We start from the raw sequence: 20,810 nt of genomic DNA, 5'->3' as shown, positions 1-20,810 counted from the left end.
TGTACCGGTTTGTAAAATGCTCAAACTCTCATGGTATGGCGAAATTGCTGATTTTGTCCCCTTCTTTTTCAGCTTTCCATTTCCCACAAGCCTTCATGTCTGTATTAAAGAATTAAAGAATATAAGTATATCTTCAGCAATGCTAAACATGGCATTTACATCCTCCTTTGGTCACAGACAACATTTTAAGAACCCCATACCGGTGCATTGCTCTCTTTATATTTCTATTTTGTATCCAATCTTTTCCTGCCATTCTTCCCGTCAATCTCTCTTCATTATGCTTTCTCTCTTTTTTTCCAATATTTCACTTCTCTGCCTTTCTACATCTCTTTTTCTTTCCCTCCATCTCTCTCTACTCCTCTCTCTCTCTCTCTCTCTCTCTCTTCATCTCTCTGTCTGTCTGTCTCTCTCTTCATCTCTTCCTATCTCTCTCTCTCCCACTCTCCCACTCTCTCTCTCTCTCTCTCTCTCTCTCTCTCTTCCTACCCCTCTCTCTCTCTCTCTCTCTCGAGATCGATAAACTAGAATAATTCTGTATAAACTATTTATAATTATACATATAACCAGGGCAAAACAAAGTGCAACATTTACATTGGAACAATAAATTTATTCAACCATAAAATGGGAAAATATCTAAATTTTCTGAACTATGTCTCCTCTCCTAGTTGCTGTTTATATGCTTGGAAAAAAAGCAAATTCCTCTGGAGCGCAGTAGTAATATATCCTGTACATCTTTACAGTAACCATCCTAAATTTAAGACTTTGTTGCATTTCAATTTGATTACTGTGGTTAAATTTCAAGTAATGTTAGTACGGTCTTCATTTTCAGAGTATGTAACTTTCAACTGACTTGATTTCTCAACAGAAGGCAATGACTGATATACAAGTAAAACGTCATGGCCTCAATATCACTGATTGCTTTCAGTTAAGCTTTGTGGAATGCTACAGAATGAGTATTTAATTGAAAAGAAAATAAAGTTTCCTCACATCATCATATTAAGATTAATCACATATCATCCCCCTAAAGCTGTGAAAGAGGTGAGACTCAGTTCGTAATCTTGACTGTAAAAGGTAAAATAATATACTAGATTATCAAGAATGAGTTAATTGACAAATTTTCCCTCTTAACAATAGCCTTTTATTGCTGGCAGCTTCACAAGTACAAGCTTTGAATACAATGTCAATGCTTAAAATCCCAAGTTTGCATGAACACAAGTAGCAAACCAGAGAAAATGTTTTAGACCTGCTCCAGATATTGATATAATGAAAAGCCTTCATCCATAGGAACTGACATCAGTAACATTATTGTAACACAATGAATATTATATAGGGTCTATGCTTGAATGCCATTCTGAAAAGCACCTAAATAAATATCATTTTCCATATTGAAGGGGGTAAAGTAATATATATCACTAAATCACACAAAGTATTTCAAATCCACTAGACAAATCTCATATAATCTCTTTTTTTTCATGGGTGAAAATTTGATAACATTTGGAAAAAAGAAACGGCACAATCTAATTCCCACATGAATATTTTGTTCCTTTTCAACATTAAAACGGTTTTCAGAGGATGGTTCTTAAAACTGCTCCCTGTATACCCTGCTCATGCCTGGCCAATCTTTTCCATTTCCTGGAAGAAAATTTGAAAAAAGGGGGGAAAAGAATGATTAGAATCTTTTTACACACGTAAATCACAAAGCAAATGGCTTAATATCTGAAAAATCATTTCCACAAAATTTGACAGTCTTCTAAATCAAAGACATAATCTTATTCAAATGACAAACAGAAAAAATATTCTCTGGACATTGATGCAAAATAAAATGCTAGATTATTATGTCTGTGGACCATATGATATGTTACCGTTATCTTTATTACACTCAAAGGTGTGGCCCTTTAATATCAGAAATGAGGCAGAGAAAGAATGAAAGAAAGACAGAGCTACACAGTTCAAAGCGAAAAATACTCCTGGGAGGGTTACAATTTGCAGCACTTATAAACACAATGTACTATTATTAAAATGTTATACAAAATCTGGTAACTCCTAGGTCATGGCGCTTAAATATAATACTTTTTCAGCTATATAATTTTTCTCACAAAGATGTACTCATAAAGAAAGAATCTTTTTAATCTTTTACTAAATACTAAATCTTTTAAATAAGAATTACCCAGTTGAAGAAAATCCACACATCCCCAGAGCAATTGAAAGCTTGTCAACAAATGGTAGACTGGTGAACTTACTTTCAGTATTGTTGTTCCCATTTGAGCTGGAGACATAGTAACAACGACACCTGCATCCTTGAGAGCCTGGATCTTCTCTGTAGCTCCACCTTTACCTCCAGAGATGATAGCTCCAGCGTGTCCCATCCTCCTGCCTGGTGGGGCAGTCAAACCAGCAATGAAGGCTGCGACTGGCTTAGCATCAGGACCCTGCAGAATCACATCAATTATTTAAGACAGGTATTGTAAAAGTAATCAAGTGGTGTAATATTGAGAATGCAGAAGTAATGGTTTTGAGCTCTTATAATATATCCATAAGCAGGGCATTTTATACACCTTGCTTCTCTTAAAGGGAAAGTCCACCCCCAAAATAAGTTTGTTTCGATAGAGGCAGAATAATAAGAAAATCAGGTGAGTGAAAGTTTGAGCAAATTCTGAATGAAAATAAGAAAGTTATGAATTATTGAAGTTGTGATCAATCAAATACAAATTGGCAACTCTGTGACTTATTATACGAGCTCTCCTTCATTTGCTTTGTGCATAATATTCCATAAAATCATGTTTTCTTCGTTATTGATGACGGAATATATATTTGTTCCTTGCAGGGGGAGTATAGAAACATATTTGCAATTATTATATTTAGGGTGCATGTATGGTTGAAATTTTTTTTGAGGGAAAATGAAAATTTTAGATTTTTTTAGTACTGAGCAAATGGAAGTTGAGCTCGCATGATACGTCATAGAGTTGCCAATTTGTGTTTGATTGATCACAACTTCAAAAATCCTAACTTCCTTATTTTTAATCGGAATTTGCTCAAACTTTCACTGACTTGTTTCTCTCATTTTTCTACTCCTATTAAAACTAACTTAATTTCAGGGAGGACTTCCCCTTTAAAGACCGTCAATACTACTGGGCCAGAAGGGATTAGACCACACAGCAAGGTCACTGACAGGTGGCTATCTCAATAACTCAGCTCTCAACTAACATAAGAAAAAAAGGATCATGGGGGACCAACAGGAACCGATTGGAGAAGTTTTCTATATAGAGGGAGCAAGTAGCTACAAGTAGGACAGGTGCCAAATGGATATCTACAGTCATTTTTGAGTCTTATTTCATTATGGAACTTGTGGTAAAAATAGAAAAGTGACTTAACTACATAAATATCTGTAAATTACATTCTTGTTCATGTAATGTTTCTGCAGTATAAGTTACACTCCTACAAATTTAAGAGGAAGCTCATAAAAGGTGTACGGATGTGTGATCAGTTAAAACAAACAAATATTTGGTGAACTTTTTGATGCCTGAACTATTGTTGCCTTAGCCCCATGAACTTGCAGGAAATCATTACTGACTAAAGCCTCTTTTAAATATGAAATGGTAGTCTTCATAAAAGAAAACACAACCTATAATGGCAAAATAATATTACATGGGTGTAGCATGAACCTCAAATATGGATTTTGGATCTGAGTATGTGAAGGGGCCTAAGTTGCGGGCAGCTACTCCTACATTTTCTTTTTCATCCACATTTTTCATGCATTCACATGTATAATAGTTTTCTCATGCATGTTTATCATGTCATATGTGAACTGCACATAGGACTCACTGAATTATGCTGTTTGAGGAACTCTGCTGCCTTCTCCTCAGCTCCTCCTCCAATCTCACCAATAAGAACGATGCCTTCAGTAGCAGGGTCATTGAGGAAGATTTCTAAACAATCTACGAAATTGGTTCCATTGAAAGGATCTCCTCCAATACCTTCATTGGAAGACAAACAGGACAGATAAAATCAGAGTTGGACAATCATCTGTGAGAACAAAACTAGAACACTATTCCTTAGTACCATGTGGAAATAAACCAAAATTTGCTGTTGCTAAGATAAAATACACTTTGTAATATTCCAAAAATAAACTTAATGAAAGAGTTGATTTGATAGGACTATTAATTTTGATTTCAAATTATCAACCTAAGTTTCTTGAAACTTTTATCTTAAAATGTGACATGTAAGAGAAATATAATCCATTATGTGTATTTTTGCCTTCAGAGAGAGAGAAAGATAGAAGAATGGGAGTGATTGATGATGGAGGGGGTATATGGAAAGAGGAAGTGTGGAAAATGGAGAGAGCTGAGAAAGGAATAAAACCAGGAGAGGTAGGGGGAGGAGAGAATGACAGCAAGAGTGAGAGAGAAAGAGAAAAAAAGAGAGAGACAGAGAAAGTGAGGAAAAGGGGCAGGGGGAACAAGACAGACCAACTGACATACACAGATTGACATGGAGGAAATGAAAGGAAATATATATATATATATATATATATATATATATATATATACGATTACAAAACAAACTTACCGACACATAGTGTCTGGCCAAGTCCCACTGCTGTTGTCTGGGCAACCGCTTCATATGTGAGTGTTCCTGATCGAGAGACGATGCCTATCTTACCCTCTTTATGAATATGACCAGGCATGATGCCAATCTTACAAGCTCCGGGCTGAAAATTCAAAAACGTAATGGCAGAGATTCATTTTATCATTCCAATATACATTACACAATAATTACTGAAAAGTAAGCTTTATGTTCACAAAAGTCCGCAAATAAGCCAATTTTGTTACATGTAATCTTGAATTATGGTAACAATGACAATAATATTCACACACAATCCTATTTTTGAATAACAAAGTGAAATTCTGTTTTCACGACAGGAGGCTTTCGGTAAAAGTATAATTATATGTATATAATTTGCATTTACAGAGTGATTAACAAAGAGAACCAGGAATTTCTAGAGCTGCAGAACCCAAGATTGATCAATAATGTCTTGTTCACTTGAAATTTTAGTAAAAGTTTGTCTATAATTATGTTGCTTGTCCTCACGATCAATTCTTGTTCGTTCCATAATCAAACAATTCAGAATTTACTTTTGTACAATAAAAATACTGCTCTAAAATGACTTGTGGATTCTTATAATAATACTTCTTTCATGATTTTGTTTTAGGTAACTGTTACAGCCCTATGATTGTTTTGACATCACCAAGTTCACGTAAAATGGGAATCAGGAGTTACTTTTTATACTTTCTACAAATTTTTTTTACACAGAAAAAATAGGAGCGGAAGTGGGTTACTTACGGCAATGATTCCTGGACAGTTGGGTCCCACAAGCCTTGTCTTGCTTTGCCTGGAGAGTCTATGTTTAACTTTGACCATGTCTTGCTGTGGGATACCCTCTGTGATACAGACAACCAGACCAATCTCAGCATCGATGGCTTCCATGATTGCTGGAGCAGCAAAGGGAGCGGGCACATAGATAACCGATGCATCACATCCAGTCTTTGCTTTTGCCTGTGCAGCAGAGTGAGTGAGTGAGTGAGTGAGTGAGATAGAGAGAGAGAGAGAGACAGAAAGAGAGAGACAGAGAGAGAGGGAGACAAAGAGAGAGAGAGAGAGAGACAGAGAGAGAGAGAGAGAGAGAGAGAGGGAGAGAGAGAAAAGGAGAGAGAAATATGTTGGTAAGTACAGTGTATGTCGGCAATTGAAGAAATGCCACAATGGCAACATGTCAGGCAATGTTAAAAGGTCAAATGTTATGGCAGCTTCATTCAGAAAAGTGCATTTTACATATGAAACAATGAAAAATAAGTACTTATGAAATTTTCAATGAATATTTACATGTACATGTATGTTGTAGATTAATAGATTATGAGGTTATCAACCATTCCATTTCTTTTTAAATTGCACACTGGGATAATGCTTGAAGGAGTATCGGTATCTTATGATAACAAACTGTCACAAACATAAATCATGTAGATACATGTCACTTTCAGTAGGACTACACCATAAACACTGAACTGTAGTAATAGTATTAGTTCTTAACCAGCATCTAAATGCAAGATTTAGTCAGTGATGGCCTCATTAAGATATTTTATTACATTTCTTGTTCCATGTTTATAGTCCATCTAAGCCCTATGAATAAGGACACATTGCTCCATTGCCAATATCTCCTCTGCAATTATCTTCAACAACTAACTCAATTCCTTTCTTCCACCCAGGATGCCCACTATACCTAACTGTAAACCTTTCCTTGAACCCAACAGCAACCTATGTCATAACCCTACATCGTTCATATGAGCAGTGGAAACGTCAGACTACCATCAAGTTTGGCCGACTATAGGCAATTCTAAGTTACAAGAAAAGTCACCTCAGTAAATGTGGTTTCTTTTATGTCTAAACTAGATGGAATTTTGACTGCGCGCAGTCGAAAATGATGCCTCCGCCATAGAGCAATTTAAACAAGTTTGGAGTTTAAATCTCCAGTGGTTCTTGAGATATCATGATAACAATCTCAATGTATGGAATTTCATAAGTTGACCTCTGTGACCCTTGACCTTTGACCTACGTGCTCCAAAATCTAATCAGATTGTCTTCCTATGGTGATACACACTATCATTAAGTTTGAAGTTTAAATCTCCAGTGGTTCTTGAGATATTATGATATGGTGATACATACTATCATTAAGTTTGAAGTGAAAATTCTCCAGTGGTTCTTGAGATATCGTGATAACGATCTCAATGTATGGAATTTCATAAGTTGACCTCTGTGACCCTTGACCTTTGACCTACGTGCTCCAAAATCTAATCAGATTGTCTTCCTATGGTGATACACACTATCATTAAGTTTTAAGTTTAAATCTCCAGTGGTTCTTGAGATATTATGATAACAATCTCAATGTATGGAATTTCATAAGTTGACCTCTGTGACCCTTGACCTTTGACCTACGTTCTCCAAAATCTAATCAGATCGTCTTCCTATGGTGATACATACTATCCTTAAGTTTGAAGTTTTTACATCTCCAGTGGTTCTTGAGATATCATGATAACAATCTCAATGTATGGAATTTCATAAGTTGACCTCTATGACCCTTGACCTTTGACCTACGTGCTCCAAAATGTAATCAGATTGTTTTCCTATAGTGATACACACTATCACTAAGTTTGAAGTTTAAATCTCCAGTGGTTCTTGAGATATCATGATAACAATCTCAATGTATGGAATTTCATAAGTTGACCTCTGTGACCCTTGACCTTTGACATACGTGCTCCAAAATCTAATCAGATCGTCTTCCTATGGTGATACATACTATCCTTAAGTTTGAAGTTTAAATCTCAAATGGTTCTTGAGATATCGCGCTAACAAACTCAATACAAGGAATTTCATAAGTTGACCTCTGTGACCTGTGACCTTTGACCTACGTACTCCAAAATCTAATCAGATCGTCTTCCTATGGTGACAAATACTATTTCCGAGTCTTAAGTTTAAATCTTAAATGGTTCTTGAGATATTGTGATAACGGTCAAACGGGACGGACGTACGGACGTACAGACGGACAACCCGAAAACATGATGCCTCCGGCACCACCTTCGGTGGCGGAGGCATAAAAAAAACTCTATATAAGTATTAAACTTAGCCTTTTGTGAGGGTACAACCATACACATGGTCCATTTTAGGCCTATGAAAGTTGCAGGAACTATAACAGTTTTAGAGCTTACCTCATGACAAGAATCAAAGACTGGTAGTCCACATGATACCTGGCCACTCTTGCCTGGTGTGACACCTCCTACCATATTAGTGCCATACTCAATGGCTTGGGTTGTATGGAAGGCACCCTGTTGTCAAATCAAACAAATATAATATTATCATTCAAGATGGTGGATGCATAGTGTTGCTATGTAAACTACTTCATAATGTACATCATAAACCATCCAGAATTTAAGTCACTATTTCCTGAACTTCTGTGCCAAGGGAGTCATTTTAATGTTGCAGAATGTTTCAACTAAGGTTCGTTCTTCCTCCTAAAACAATAATACATACCTGCAAAATAAAATAAGATCCCTACTTTAAATATCTGACTTCTAAAAGAAGCTTCTCGGAAACATTATTGTTCATTAAATTTGTAACAACAATGTTATGATGTACATCATTTGGAGTTGTTGTAGGTGCCATTTTTTTCCAAAGTCATTATACATGTAATCCGAAATGGCGGCTCGCATGTTTTGCCTCTTCTCTTAGATTAATATAATTAATATCAAAGTCATGAAAAGGCACTTAATATCAATTAACATGGTCTACAACCACTCCACATGACAATAAAATCCCAGCTAGGCATGTTTTTAAAGTATTTGATAGCCCCAAATTTGAAAAATTCCAGGCTTTTATTTCCTTCTCCAATCTTTATTCAATTTTTGACATTTAACAGCATGAAAATAGCTTCAAAAATGGCCTACAACAGCTTCAAATGAGAGAGCTATTCAAGGTAAGAGGGATTTTAGGTATCAGAGTGCTCAAAATTGTCAAATTTGTGCAATTTTTTTTTGAGGCAGATTTAAAAAAAATTATCAGATTTCCCTCCCAATCTGCAGATATTGGAAGCTAAGCTGATCGATCATCCAATCCGATCATAGCTCCAACTTACAGGGTTATGTAATGGTCTAGTAGATACATTGCTGGACTGTGAATCATATGATTTGCGGTTGCAGCACTAATGTCCTTTGGTAAGAAGATATCTACATTTGCCAATTTTCACTCAGGTGTTAAAAAAAAAATGGTTATTTGTAGGATGAAATTCTTTGAATGCTTGAGTGTTGCTTCATGGTACCTCGGCTAAAGCCTGGGTAATAATCGGATTGCAGGGCCCTCGGGGATAATAGTATTGATACTGATGAGGCTACCCTGGGTAAACAAGACTTATTATTATCATCATCATCAATTTTATTATCATTATCATAATAATATAGTCAGGACTCTTTTGGAACTAACCTGTTTGCCTGTGATTCCCTGGCAGATAACCTTGGTGGTTTTGTTAATCCCTAGATTAGGTCTTGTTTCGGTGTAGCAATTCCTTGTACCAAACCTTGTCAGGGCTGCATGGAATATAATAAACAAGAAAGTAATACAATAAAGGGGGATTTCTTAGATATATCATGGGCAACATATCTCTTTATCACGTCCTCCCCTGTAAATAAATCAGTTGCATAATTGCAAGACGTAATTACTCAATATTAAATTACATTAAAAGTAAAATATCAACATGACTGAAATTCAATGGTGATCCAAACTTTCCACAACTAGTTATGGGGAAAGAAAAAGAAGAGGAAAAAGGAAAACAAAATCTGAATAAAAAAATAGGATAATTCTACAGTTTCTGCCCAAATTAGTTCAACTTCCAGAACATCCTAAAAATGCTCTAAAATGATCTCAAAAGATACTACAGCAGCCCAGAAATGGAGGTATCTGGTATTGGCGCTTGTAATGGTATTGTGCAGCAGTTTGGGCACTCATGTGAACTAGCACGACTACATACACACGGTTAGAAATAGGATTGCATTGGCCTGAAAAAAAAGCCTTAAAGTCAAACAAACAAGCTTCAGAGTTGACATTGGACTAGACTAGTTATTCTGCATCAAGAAGGTAATGTTGAACATTTTAGAGCATTTTTAGGATGTTCTGGAAGTTTTAACAAATTTGGGCAGAAACTGTAGTCACTAAAAATAGAACCCCCCACACTAGGCAAATTCATGCAAAAAAATATATTCAAAAAATTGACTTGAAAATACATCAGACAATTAGTCTGAACCGAGTCAGGAACAGATTTGAAGAAATTATATTTTTAAATGTTGTAAAACCAAAGATATAAGAAGAAAACTGACCAAGTATCTGTACTAAAAATCGTACATGTAAAATTGGTCGTACACATTCGACAGCTCTAAATGACGCGCACGGTTGCGTTACGTGCGTTCTCGAATCCAAAATCATACCTCACACACACACTCTCACCATACCGCGAATGGTCCGTCGTGGGGAGCTAGCCGGCTGAGAGTTTGCAGCGATACCAACGCAGCTTCGGAGCTCCGCAGCGCGCCATTTTAGCGGGACTCGGAGAGGTTCGCGGTGGGAAGGCAGCGGCCTAGCTTTTTGCCCAAACAACGCTAGATCGGCTGCTGGCAAAATGAAAATAACTACGATCGAGAACATCGTCGGTTTCTTAACTTTTCAGTGAGATAATTCTGAATTCTAATTGAGACTATATAATAAATTAAATCGACAAAGAAACCTTGGTAGAACTCTTATAACTATACAAAAGCTTGTTTATTTCTTCATTTGACATTTTGTTTTTGACCATTTTTTCGGGCGCGAGTCAATGCAAACTATGTATTACCAAACTTTCAACACGCAAGGAACGGGGAACACTCCCGGACCTCGTATCAAATTCGTTGCAAAAAAAAAAATCAAGGGTGATTTTGAAGCAGTGAAGAATATTGGCGCTGCAATGCGCAGAAATATTACTTGAAAGAAACTTAAAAAATCATACCTGAATTTTCAGAAAATCGTATTTGTATTAGTGTACCTAGATGTGAATTGTTTATAACTCAGATTTTATGAAGATTTGTCGGGAAAAAATGTCAATTTTTTCCGTTTGGTGGTCATTTCTAGGCTAATATTTTAAAAGTTACTTAAATGGTCCCGATGTTTCTCTTATCATACTCGCATGTTATTCCTACATAGATTAAACATAGGATGGTTAAGGGTAAGACCGGATAACATTATAAAAAAGATATATCCTTCCAACCTCCCATATCCAAGTTTTGGGCTGATTATTGCCGACCCACCGCAGCAAGGCCATTCAGATTTTCGTACGTGACCGAAGCGCCCTCTAGTGCCCCATGAATGTGCCTACCCACACACAACAAAACAAAAACAGACTCCTTCACAAAACAAGCTCAGAATTTCATAAATCTGAAACTGAAAGTCCTGTTTTTTGCCAATGCCATGGGAATGAATTCAAATTCAATGTTGTTAACTTTAATTTCAAATGACAAGAGAATTAGACTAGACTCTAGACATGCTAGAGTTCTAAATCTAGAGTTAGATTTAGAATTAGAGGTCTAGATCTATAATCTATCCTAGAGTCTACAATACATTCGTAAATACTCTTTACATATTTTGTATTCATCAATCAGTCAAAGTATAAGAATTAAGAACGGTATTATTCATGGGCGATAATTGATGGTTGTCCAGTCGGACATGTCGATAAATTACAGGAATCACGCTACAGAAAACTGACATTACACAAATCGCCATGGATGGGACCAAATTCATGACTAACAATGTGCGCACATAAAATACGCATATAAATCTTAAATTCGAAGAAATAAAAGTTACTTCATTGGAACCGCAATATAATCATGAGGAATCTAAGGTCGTATTCACAGTGATTTGTTTCAAATATTAACACTTACCAAGAGTTCGAGCAAATATTCTGCTAGTGGACGCCATTTTTCTTCCACTTCTTCCACACACCTCGACGACTAACATTCAATCACAGACGTTTCGATATAATTATTTTCTAAGAATTAAAATCCTAATATGAATATTGAGCCAAAATAAATTTTGTCTCATTTCTAGATAAAATATAATCTCTCTTTGCCAATTTAAATTGCTAAAACGTAATTTCTGTGACATCAAAATAATTCATTCTGGTTTTGTTTTTATCTTTTATTTCGACGTTCTCAATTGAGGCTATTAACATCCAACTTGAGATTTTATTTTAATTTAGGAGCGGCGTTGTTTTTTGTACCGGTACGTTACCGTTTAGATTAGAACCTAGGCTTTTAATGCTTTGACCTGGAGGAATCATTTGATAAGACTTTATTCTGTCGAATTACTGCTGCAAGTATATCATCTTCCAAGAAATGGCTACTCACGTTGGCCCAAGTACAGACCGACACCTAGTAGATGAACTGGAAGCAGCTTTTAAGGTATACAAAAGTAGAATAATGATGATTTGTCTCTTTCTTTGTCATTAATGATTGACGAATGTCAAGATGATGAAGAAAAACATCCTTCGTGTCACTGAGTGATACCGCTTATGTGGGATGCTAAATGCCAGGCTTTGTTTTCTACCATTACTAGTGTTCTTGATTTCTATGGTTAGTCCATGATGATCATGAGTTGAGTCAGTCACTTTGCCACTAATATTGTGAGCATAATTTCAAGTTTAAGATTTAAAAAATTATTTGTTGATGGGCTAAATGAGATTTCTGTTTATTATTTTTCCAGTGTCGACCCTGTTGCTGTATGATGACCAATGTTTGCTGAGATTCAAAACAATATTAGGAATGTGATATTTGATCCAGTTTTTCACATTTACTAAACCTAGACCTATTTATAATTTAGTTCAATTATTACCAAATGGACAGCAACATTTTAGACTAAAAATTGGTGCATTTTTCTTCAAAAATTCTGGGGATATCATGATCTCAAAATTCAATGTCAGTTCTGAATTGCACTGCAACTGACAAAAAAAGTTGTAAAAACAAGGTGACCTTAATTTGCGCACTGGCGTTTACAGCTGATTTAATTTTTTTAATGATCCATCATTGCAATGCATAAACTATTAACCAATCAGTTAGTGTCATTTTTTACTTACAATTTTGATGAAGATTCTCAGACCCTTGTCTTTAAGTTTTTATTTTTTGGAACGGATGCAAAAAACTGGAAAATTTGCCAATCTTTTGTAAAGATTTTCATATGGTCACACTCAATTCTAAAGAAAATTTGATCACTTCGTAATTTTGTGTCCCTCTGTCCATTGCTGATGTCAGACTTCGAAATCTTACCAATTTTTTTAGAGATAGGGAACTGTCCTCAAATTAAGATCACGCTTGAACCGTGTTTACACCATAATCATGCATACATGTAGGTCTTAGCTTGTCTTTAAAATGAATAAATTGATAATGCATTTGCAAATTTTGTGCATATATAGGAATTGGAATCTTGTTTTTGTGCTAGGATTTCTTTTACTCATTTGCAATTCCATTTTAGCAGTTAGGTTATGGTTATGCCACTGTAAAATATTATGGATGAATTGAAGTTTGGTATTTGGTTATAAATCTTTGTTCAACATCGTTGTGCTTAAATTCATGTTACTGTGTGCATCATGTAAATATTGTTACTATGATCTTTACTATTATTACTATCATAACTTACAAGTTTTCTCACCATACATGTATATGCACTGAAACAGCAGTAATGTTTGAATGTTTGATCCTCTTTTCTCTTTTTTCTGCAGGCATGTTTGTCTCCATTAGTTGCTCAAGAGAATGTACACGTCAGTGATCAGGTAGAACTCAAGACAAGTAAGTCTACACTTTCACAGTTTGTTGCTGACTACTTCAAAAAGATATGACAGAAGATTTGGGGGAAATTAGAAATACATAGACATAAAGAGTGATAAATGTAACAAAGAAGGGGAATACGTGCAGATAAGATTCTGATATCAGCATGCAGTGTGTCCCGTACGACATATGGCATTTATCCATATATTTGATTTCATCCATGAATGAAAAAATCTTTATCATGAACTTATAGTAGAGATACCAGAAAGCACTATTATTCAATTGTGATATCAAGAGATTCTTCATTTGTGGATGAAATATTTGGAAAAAACACACATGTATTATATTGCACACATTGCAATGAATTGCATAAATATTAATCACCGTCTTTACAAAATAACAATTATCTTTGAAAAAGACTTATTTGTAGGTGTTTTTCAATCTCCTTGCCTTGGATACTCAGGATTTTTCATAATATTATTGTTTACTTGTAGGGCAGTAGCAGATTTAACTTATAGAGTTAAACCTGGTTTAAGTTTATCCAATAATATATATATTTTTTTTAATCCAGTCATGCAATAGAAATGAAAGGTAAATTTGATGTTGCAATTTTTTTAATTTTTATAATCATGTTACTATTATTTGCTGTTGTTGCTTATTTAGTTAAGAAATATGGTAAAATTTGTGAGAAGACAAGGTTGACACTTGGTGCTCCATAAATCGGTAGACTAAAATTATGTATCTATAAAAAACTGTACTGAAGAGAAGTTAGTATGCTTTTATTAACACTAGCCAGAGGGTTTTATACGTCATAAAATGAATGCTCAAAAATCTCTTTCTTAACATACAGGTGTTGACCAGTCCATGCAAAGATACCAAGAACTTGCCAAAGAGACAGAGAATTTCTTTCTTCAACGTCAGATGCTGATGGCTACCACCAAACCAGAGAGCATCATCAAAGAGGTGAGGTCTTAAAACACAATCATCATGTCAATCAGAGTTGATGATGATTGCTGTTTGTACATTTTACAAGTGCCAGCTATTTTATTTACAGATTTGGAATTATAGGATAATAATTTAAATTCTGGAAGTTTTTTCCATATATTCTTTATTTTATTTTGTAGTTTGTTATAACAGGCAGAAATTTATTGGATGGGTTTCCATACTTTTCACAGGAAGAAAGTACTGGTAAAAGCAGTATTTACTTTTTCATCAAACCACAAAAGTCTACAACTTTATTAATCCATGTCAAAATTTGAATGGAAAACACCTGCAGAAGAACAAATGGTCTGGACAGTTACCCAAGTTTATCCCTTGTTTGACATGTGGTTAACTATTACTGAGTCAGAGTGCAAGTATAATTCCAGAATAAAACAATACTTTCAAGATCAAGCTAAAAATGTTCTCTTTTTTTTTCCTTTCTATTTCTTGATCAGGAGATAGATGAGTTGAAGGCTGAACTGACGAGGAAAAACGCCCTTCTTCAGAAACAACAAACCAAGGTCAACAATTGGCTTGGGATTCTCCAATCCTTAGAATGTGGAGGACCACCACAACAGCAACCACACGCACAACAACAGCAACTCCACCATGGTCAGATCCAGCAACAGCAGCAACAGCTTGCCAGAGGAACCATGTCTATCCCATCTGGAAACATTCCCCAGCAACAGAGTGGTGGACAGCAGCATCATGGAGTGGTAGGAGCTGCCAGCATTGCTGGTGGTGGAGATGCTACTCCAATTTCAATAGCCACAACTCCACTCTCTGGACCATTAGCCCATTTAGAGCAAGCAACTTCAAATATTGGTGGTTTTGATCGCAGATGATCCAAAGACCAAAATGATGGACCCAAGATCTAGGAAAGCTGGCTAATTTTGGCCATTATTAATGAGGGATTATGCAGAGCTGCCAAGTCTCCCGGATCCTGCGGGAGACTCCCGGATTTTGACCCAATATCCCGTTTTCCCGACCCCATGCAAAAATCTCCCGGATTTCCAGATTTTAAGTTGTATTATTTTCACAAACGACTGTTTCACAAGACTAGCATGTTGAGTTCGTACGTACGTATACAAACAGGTCAACACATGGCAATTCTGTAATATGAATTTTCCTGTTATCCAGTCGTCGAATATAAATTTACCGTGATATCGTACTTTATTTAACAGCGTAATAAATGAGAGTTACGCCGAACGACTGGCGGGCTAGTCTAACAAACCATTGGGAACATGTGATAATGTGAGTGGTGTTTGTGTGATAGCAATTCGCCTGCTTGCTCTGCCGGGCGGCTTCCTCGCCGGCCCCCGTAGCGTCCCGGTACGTTGGTGCCGGTTTCCAATCGGTCGCGTCAGAGCAGCCAGAAGTTGCACTGATACAACAAGCAGACTTTGTCTGCTGCGATCGGCCCAAAAAACTGCACATTTGAACATCAGTTTTTGGATTGATTTGGGGACTTTTGCGATGTGATTTTTAAGTGGATTATCATTTGATACCAACATGGCAGTGTTACTGCAGAGTGGATTTTGAAGCCGACTTTTTTTTTCTGATCTCCTTTGCCGTTGGGAACGCATCGATATAACTTGCATCTTCCGAAGGCGTAAGTCAACTTTGTCCAAAACAAGGCTGTATTTTGTTTGACTATTAAAATATCATCCAGGACAATGTCGAAGTCGAAATATTATCAGAAATATAAAGATGACTACCACTTGGAATGGCCTTGTGTTGGGAAATCTACGAAAGGCGAATACTACGCATTTTGTACAGTTTGCGGCGCAGATATCTCCATCAAGAGTGGGGGAAGAAATGATGTATTTCGCCACATCACATCTGACAAACACAAGCAAACCGCGAAATCAAGGGGCAATACAAAAGGAATACAGAGCTTTTTCAGGTTAGTATGAACAGTTCTTAGATTTGTAAAATCGAGAAATAGTCTACCCCTCCATACCATAGACCTGCGTTCATTTCGTCAGTAGTTGGGGACCTCATTAATCTACTCCTACAGAGAGAAGAACCCTGCATTCACATTCTTAATAAGCAGCTTAATAAAGCCTTCCAAGATATGCTTGTTAGATTCGTGCAGCCAACAGTGATTGTTGAATGTTCTGATGTCAAGAAAGTGCAGTATGGTAAGAGAGATTGCCAGAAGTCAGATAAAGATCTAATGATTGGAAAAGATGCCAAGGAATACCTGGAGAGTACAACAAGCCCAGAAGATGATTCTCCCCTTCGTCTTACAGATGTTGATTTGACATACTTCTACTTGTCGGTGAGGAAGTATTATGAATCAGCATGTGACTATGCCTTGAAAACCTGGCCACTAGATGTCAAGTTCCTTAAGGAGGCTGAAGTGATTGATGTCAGTTCCAGAAGAGATGTGTCATTTTCATCTGTGCAATACTTTGTTGAAAAGTACCCTTGCATTTTGAACAGACAATCAGAGAATGGAGACCTGGACAAGCTTGAGCTGGAATTTGCACAATACCAGGTTGAAGACTTTTCAGGGGAACCAGAGATCCTGAACAAAAACTTGAGAATAGACAAGAAATGGTCTGCAATTTCAAAGATGGAGGATGGCAATGGCTCAAAGAAATACACACTTCTGAGCAAAGTGATGAAATCTTTGCTTGTGATACCACATTCCAATGCTTCATGTGAAAGAGTTTTTAGCATTGTTAGGAAGAACAAAACTGATTTCAGGGGATCAATGAATTTGAAAACACTTCAAGCACTCCTAACAGAGAAAATTGCCAACACAGATGTCCCATGCTACCAAAGGGAGTATAGCAAGGACCTCCTTAGCAAACTCAAGCAAGCAACCTACCAGTCACTTCAAGGAAAACCCTCAAGCACACCCCAGTCCTTGCCTTCCACAAGTACATCCCCCATTTCACAATAGAGGTAACAGGAGTTCATAGTCTGAAATATGATGTGAAGTTCATATGTTATCAATTGTATGCAAATAAAATGTGCCATATCAAAGCCTTCCATTTTGAGAAATCATTGAAAAAATGTGTTCTAAAAGGGTTTCAAAGAGGCTTAAAACCAAGAGCTTTTGGGGGGCCTGCCCCCTGCCCCCCCCCCCCCACCAGGGGCACTAAAAGGCCATTCTTGGTTCCCGCCAACATGAAGTCGTTCGATGCTGCTCTCTCAGAAATCTCCCTGATTACCCAAATCAAATGTTGGCAGCTCTGGATTATGGACCCTTTTACATCAATTTTATGATGACTTTGTATCAAATGAGCTATTGAAATGTACAAACGTTCAAATACAAACCTCTCTATGCCATAAGATGAATGTATCGTTGGCTGAAATTTGATGCTGAGGACAAGTTTACAAGGTTGAACCATTGACATGACTTACAAAATAACAAGGTAGCTTACATGGATAAATTGAGATAAATGGCATTAAACTGCATCCCTTGTTACATTCAGAAAACTTCGTTATTTTTCATTTTAATGGAAAGTATGTTAACCCCTTGACTACTGTATTTTTTCAATCTCATGCGTCTTAATACATAAGCCACCCAGTTCTCGTAAGCAATGGGTTATTGGAAATTACAAATTCAAATTGCACAGAATAAACATATTGTGTTTGCGCACATGGCTCTCTAAAATATACATTTGGCCTGCCAGCTTTGCGCAGAGATCAACCAATGACTTGCCCTAATTTAGATTTCTTACGACTATTAACATCCCTTTGATAATGTAAAATGTGGCATAGTGTTCAGAAAACTACCCCTACTATTGCAGGAATAGCAGCTAATATCATTTTTGAATTACTAGTTTTGTTGTCGTATGATATTATTGTGGGTGTCCTGTCCTGTTTTGAATAGAATGCTAATGTGCCCATGCTCTTTCAGCTTCTACTCAACCCAACTTGCTATAAAAATTGAAATTTCCCCTTTAATGTTAAAAAATCACATTGGAGTTAAAAGTTGCAACTCCTAAACAAAAAAACATCACAGGCTTTTCTCTCGAGGAGAGATCCAAGGGTCAAAGTTATTACATTCATTATTCCCCTTCCGAGCCCAGATGAGTCAGATCATTGATAATACTAAAATGGCATTATTTGCCAAGAACTTGTACATACCGTAGATCTATGTATACACTGCATTATACAAATCATGTCAATAAACTTCCTTGTATATATATATATATACATGTACATATATGTGGTGTGCAATTGTGCATGATTTGCTTTGTTTTGAGTAGACACATCTTCAAAGCATTAAACTCTGCAATTGAGCTCTTATATGTTGAATATACCGGTAGCTACAATAACATGTACAGTGAGTGAAGAATGAATACTGTAATTATATTTCAGGTGAAGCATTATTTGTCTCACTTACTGAAGGTCAAGGCAAGGCTAAAGGATTCAAATAGCATCCGGCCGTCTGTCCATCATAAATTTTAAAGACCCTTTCCGATGAAATTACAACTTTATATCATTGGAAAGCTGAATGAACATAGCAAATATGAAGAAATTAACTAAATTCAATTTCAGTTTTGCACAAAAGCAAATTAAAACTTAATTTCCTGCTCCCACTCAAAATCCTGAGTTGAGAGGCGTTAAATTTGCCACAGTAACAGTGAACCTGATCGGTTCGCCTATGTAGCCGAGGCAATGAGCCATTCTTATTTAATGCAAAGTCATTGAGAATATGCGTACTCCACATAAGATGTTATAAAGCTGATAGCCAGTTTTTAGGTCGACAACTTGATTTTCAAAGCTTTAGATTTTTAGTTGTCAGAGAGCCGTTACTCCTCTGATGGACACTAAAATAGCATATAATTGATATTATTGTAATCTATGGCTTACAAGCTTTCTGTTGATATATAAATCCTCTATTTAATTTGACACTTCCAAAAGGGTCTTTAAAGTTTACCTACCCCTCTCTTGCTTTGGTGAGTTTTGACATCAAATTTTGATAGATTTTGTATACCAGTAATTCTTCATCAGAGTGTAAACGTGTATTGTCCTCATGACCAGTTTTAAAGTACTGTAAACGGGAAAATAATCGCGGTACATTAATTTTCATGGATTTCGCACTAAGAGAGGCAAGCACAAATTTTAGAACTTGCGAAAATATAAGCATGACTTCTTATGCCTGTCTTGAACGGGCTGAATTGCGTGCAATGCAAATTTAAGGACCGCGAATATGTTTTGGGGTCGCTCAGCGCAAAAAATTAATCATGCAAAAATAACAGCGTTTGTAGTAGTCACCCGAAAAAAATTCACAAGTGATAATTATGGATTAATTATATATGGATGGAAAGATTTTCTCTTGAAAAACACATAATTTGGTGAAAAAAATCATGGAAAGCGTAAAATTCCTTGTGGCTAGCTATGTCTCGCATGTGACGTCACAAATCTTGACGCTCTACGGAGGACTGCTGAAGGCAGAAAATCTGAATCTCAAAATGAACATTTTTGAGAGATTACTGCGGGCCCAAAACATATTTTGAAGAGGGAAGTTGTTGTATTTGATCAGTAAGGCTTCCCCCTTCGCAATGATACGAAAGTTTCATCTTGCTACAAAGAAAGCATCTATTAGAAATTTAGAATACCCTTTCTAGCATATCTGCAGATTTACATGCCCCAAAATATACCATAAATACATGTATTGGGATATGGAAAGCTTTGAGTGATAGGAAGCATTAGATGGGAATCACGGTGTCACTAATTATCAATACAAACCATCAACTAATGACAAAACTGGTAGAAATGAATAAACAAGACAATGCAATGGAATAATGTTTTTCAATCTTTATTTATACAAACAAAAAATACATATATTAGAGTGCATGTATGAAAGCCTTAAAGCTTATCTGCACTAGTTTGGCCAGGAGGGATTAGACCTCCCTGCATGGTCACTGACGGGTGGTTACCTCATCAAATCAGCTCTCAAGAAAAAGGGGACAATGGGGGACTAATAGTTGAAATACAATAGTGATATTTTGCAATTTATAAAGGTATACTGCTGTGAACACGGCCAACATGAACAATTTGAGAAAATTCTGGTTTACTTGTAGTTATGCTTTGAAAAGTTGAAATCTGAACTCGTACATATATAATATATTTTAAAATTGGTATCATGATTATACTTCATTTAAAGGATGGGAATTGCATTCCACTGATCACATGGCACAACGCACTGGAGGGGCTGCAACATAAATACATGTAGACAGATATACTGACTGACATGTGAACCTACAAATTACTGACAGGCAAGAAATGATGAATACAATGGACTTGAAATTATTCAAATATTTCCTTTTGAATACTCTTAATACTCTTACAGAACCATTTACAAGCTTCATGAATTAAACAAAAATAACGATAATACATCTCTGCCTGTTTAATAATTAAAGTCCATGTTTCAAAAAGAATTCCATTAGAGAATTGCATTACATCGCTTGTACATTTATG

At 36.2% G+C, this 20,810-nt stretch overlaps 2 protein-coding genes across 2 annotated transcripts; one reads left to right on the top strand and one right to left on the bottom strand.

Moving 5' to 3' along the window:
• Positions 1–586: 586 nt before the first annotated feature.
• On the bottom strand, positions 587–11,575 carry LOC581456 (succinate--CoA ligase [ADP/GDP-forming] subunit alpha, mitochondrial). Its single transcript, XM_781451.5, has 8 exons — positions 11,505–11,575; positions 9,025–9,128; positions 7,758–7,874; positions 5,341–5,553; positions 4,567–4,708; positions 3,823–3,974; positions 2,241–2,429; positions 587–1,632 (listed from the first exon to the last, which is right to left on the bottom strand). The coding sequence occupies exons 1-8, from the start codon at positions 11,539–11,541 to the stop codon at positions 1,606–1,608; spliced, it is 981 nt and encodes a 326-aa protein (XP_786544.2). The 5' UTR covers positions 11,542–11,575; the 3' UTR covers positions 587–1,605.
• A 267-nt stretch (positions 11,576–11,842) lies between these two features.
• Positions 11,843–15,276, top strand: LOC581161 (mediator of RNA polymerase II transcription subunit 28). The gene is made up of 4 exons (XM_781174.5): positions 11,843–12,023; positions 13,337–13,403; positions 14,233–14,345; positions 14,819–15,276. Exons 1-4 carry the CDS (start codon positions 11,958–11,960, stop codon positions 15,206–15,208), a joined length of 636 nt encoding a protein of 211 aa, XP_786267.1. The 5' UTR covers positions 11,843–11,957; the 3' UTR covers positions 15,209–15,276.
• The last annotated feature ends 5,534 nt before the right edge of the window (positions 15,277–20,810 follow it).

Source organism: Strongylocentrotus purpuratus, unplaced genomic scaffold, assembly GCF_000002235.5.
Source record: "Strongylocentrotus purpuratus isolate Spur 01 unplaced genomic scaffold, Spur_5.0 spur5_scaffold_15, whole genome shotgun sequence".
NCBI lineage: Eukaryota > Metazoa > Echinodermata > Echinoidea > Camarodonta > Strongylocentrotidae > Strongylocentrotus > Strongylocentrotus purpuratus.
This window is presented reverse-complemented; position numbering and strand designations above follow the sequence as displayed.

Excerpts from the sequence above, each read along its gene's own strand:
- LOC581161 (XM_781174.5), top strand. The coding sequence starts at position 11,958 with ATGGCTACTCACGTTGGCCCAAGTACAGACCGACACCTAGTAGATGAA. Across the intron at positions 12,024-13,336 it reads AACTGGAAGCAGCTTTTAAG|GCATGTTTGTCTCCATTAGT; the intron begins GTATACAAAAGT and ends TTTTTTCTGCAG. Across the intron at positions 13,404-14,232 it reads TCAGGTAGAACTCAAGACAA|GTGTTGACCAGTCCATGCAA; the intron begins GTAAGTCTACAC and ends CTTAACATACAG.
- LOC581456 (XM_781451.5), bottom strand. The coding sequence starts at position 11,541 with ATGGCGTCCACTAGCAGAATATTTGCTCGAACTCTTG. Across the intron at positions 4,709-5,340 it reads ACTGTCCAGGAATCATTGCC|CCCGGAGCTTGTAAGATTGG; the intron begins GTAAGTAACCCA and ends TTGAATTTTCAG. Across the intron at positions 2,430-3,822 it reads TCCTCAAACAGCATAATTCA|GGTCCTGATGCTAAGCCAGT; the intron begins GTGAGTCCTATG and ends GTGATTCTGCAG.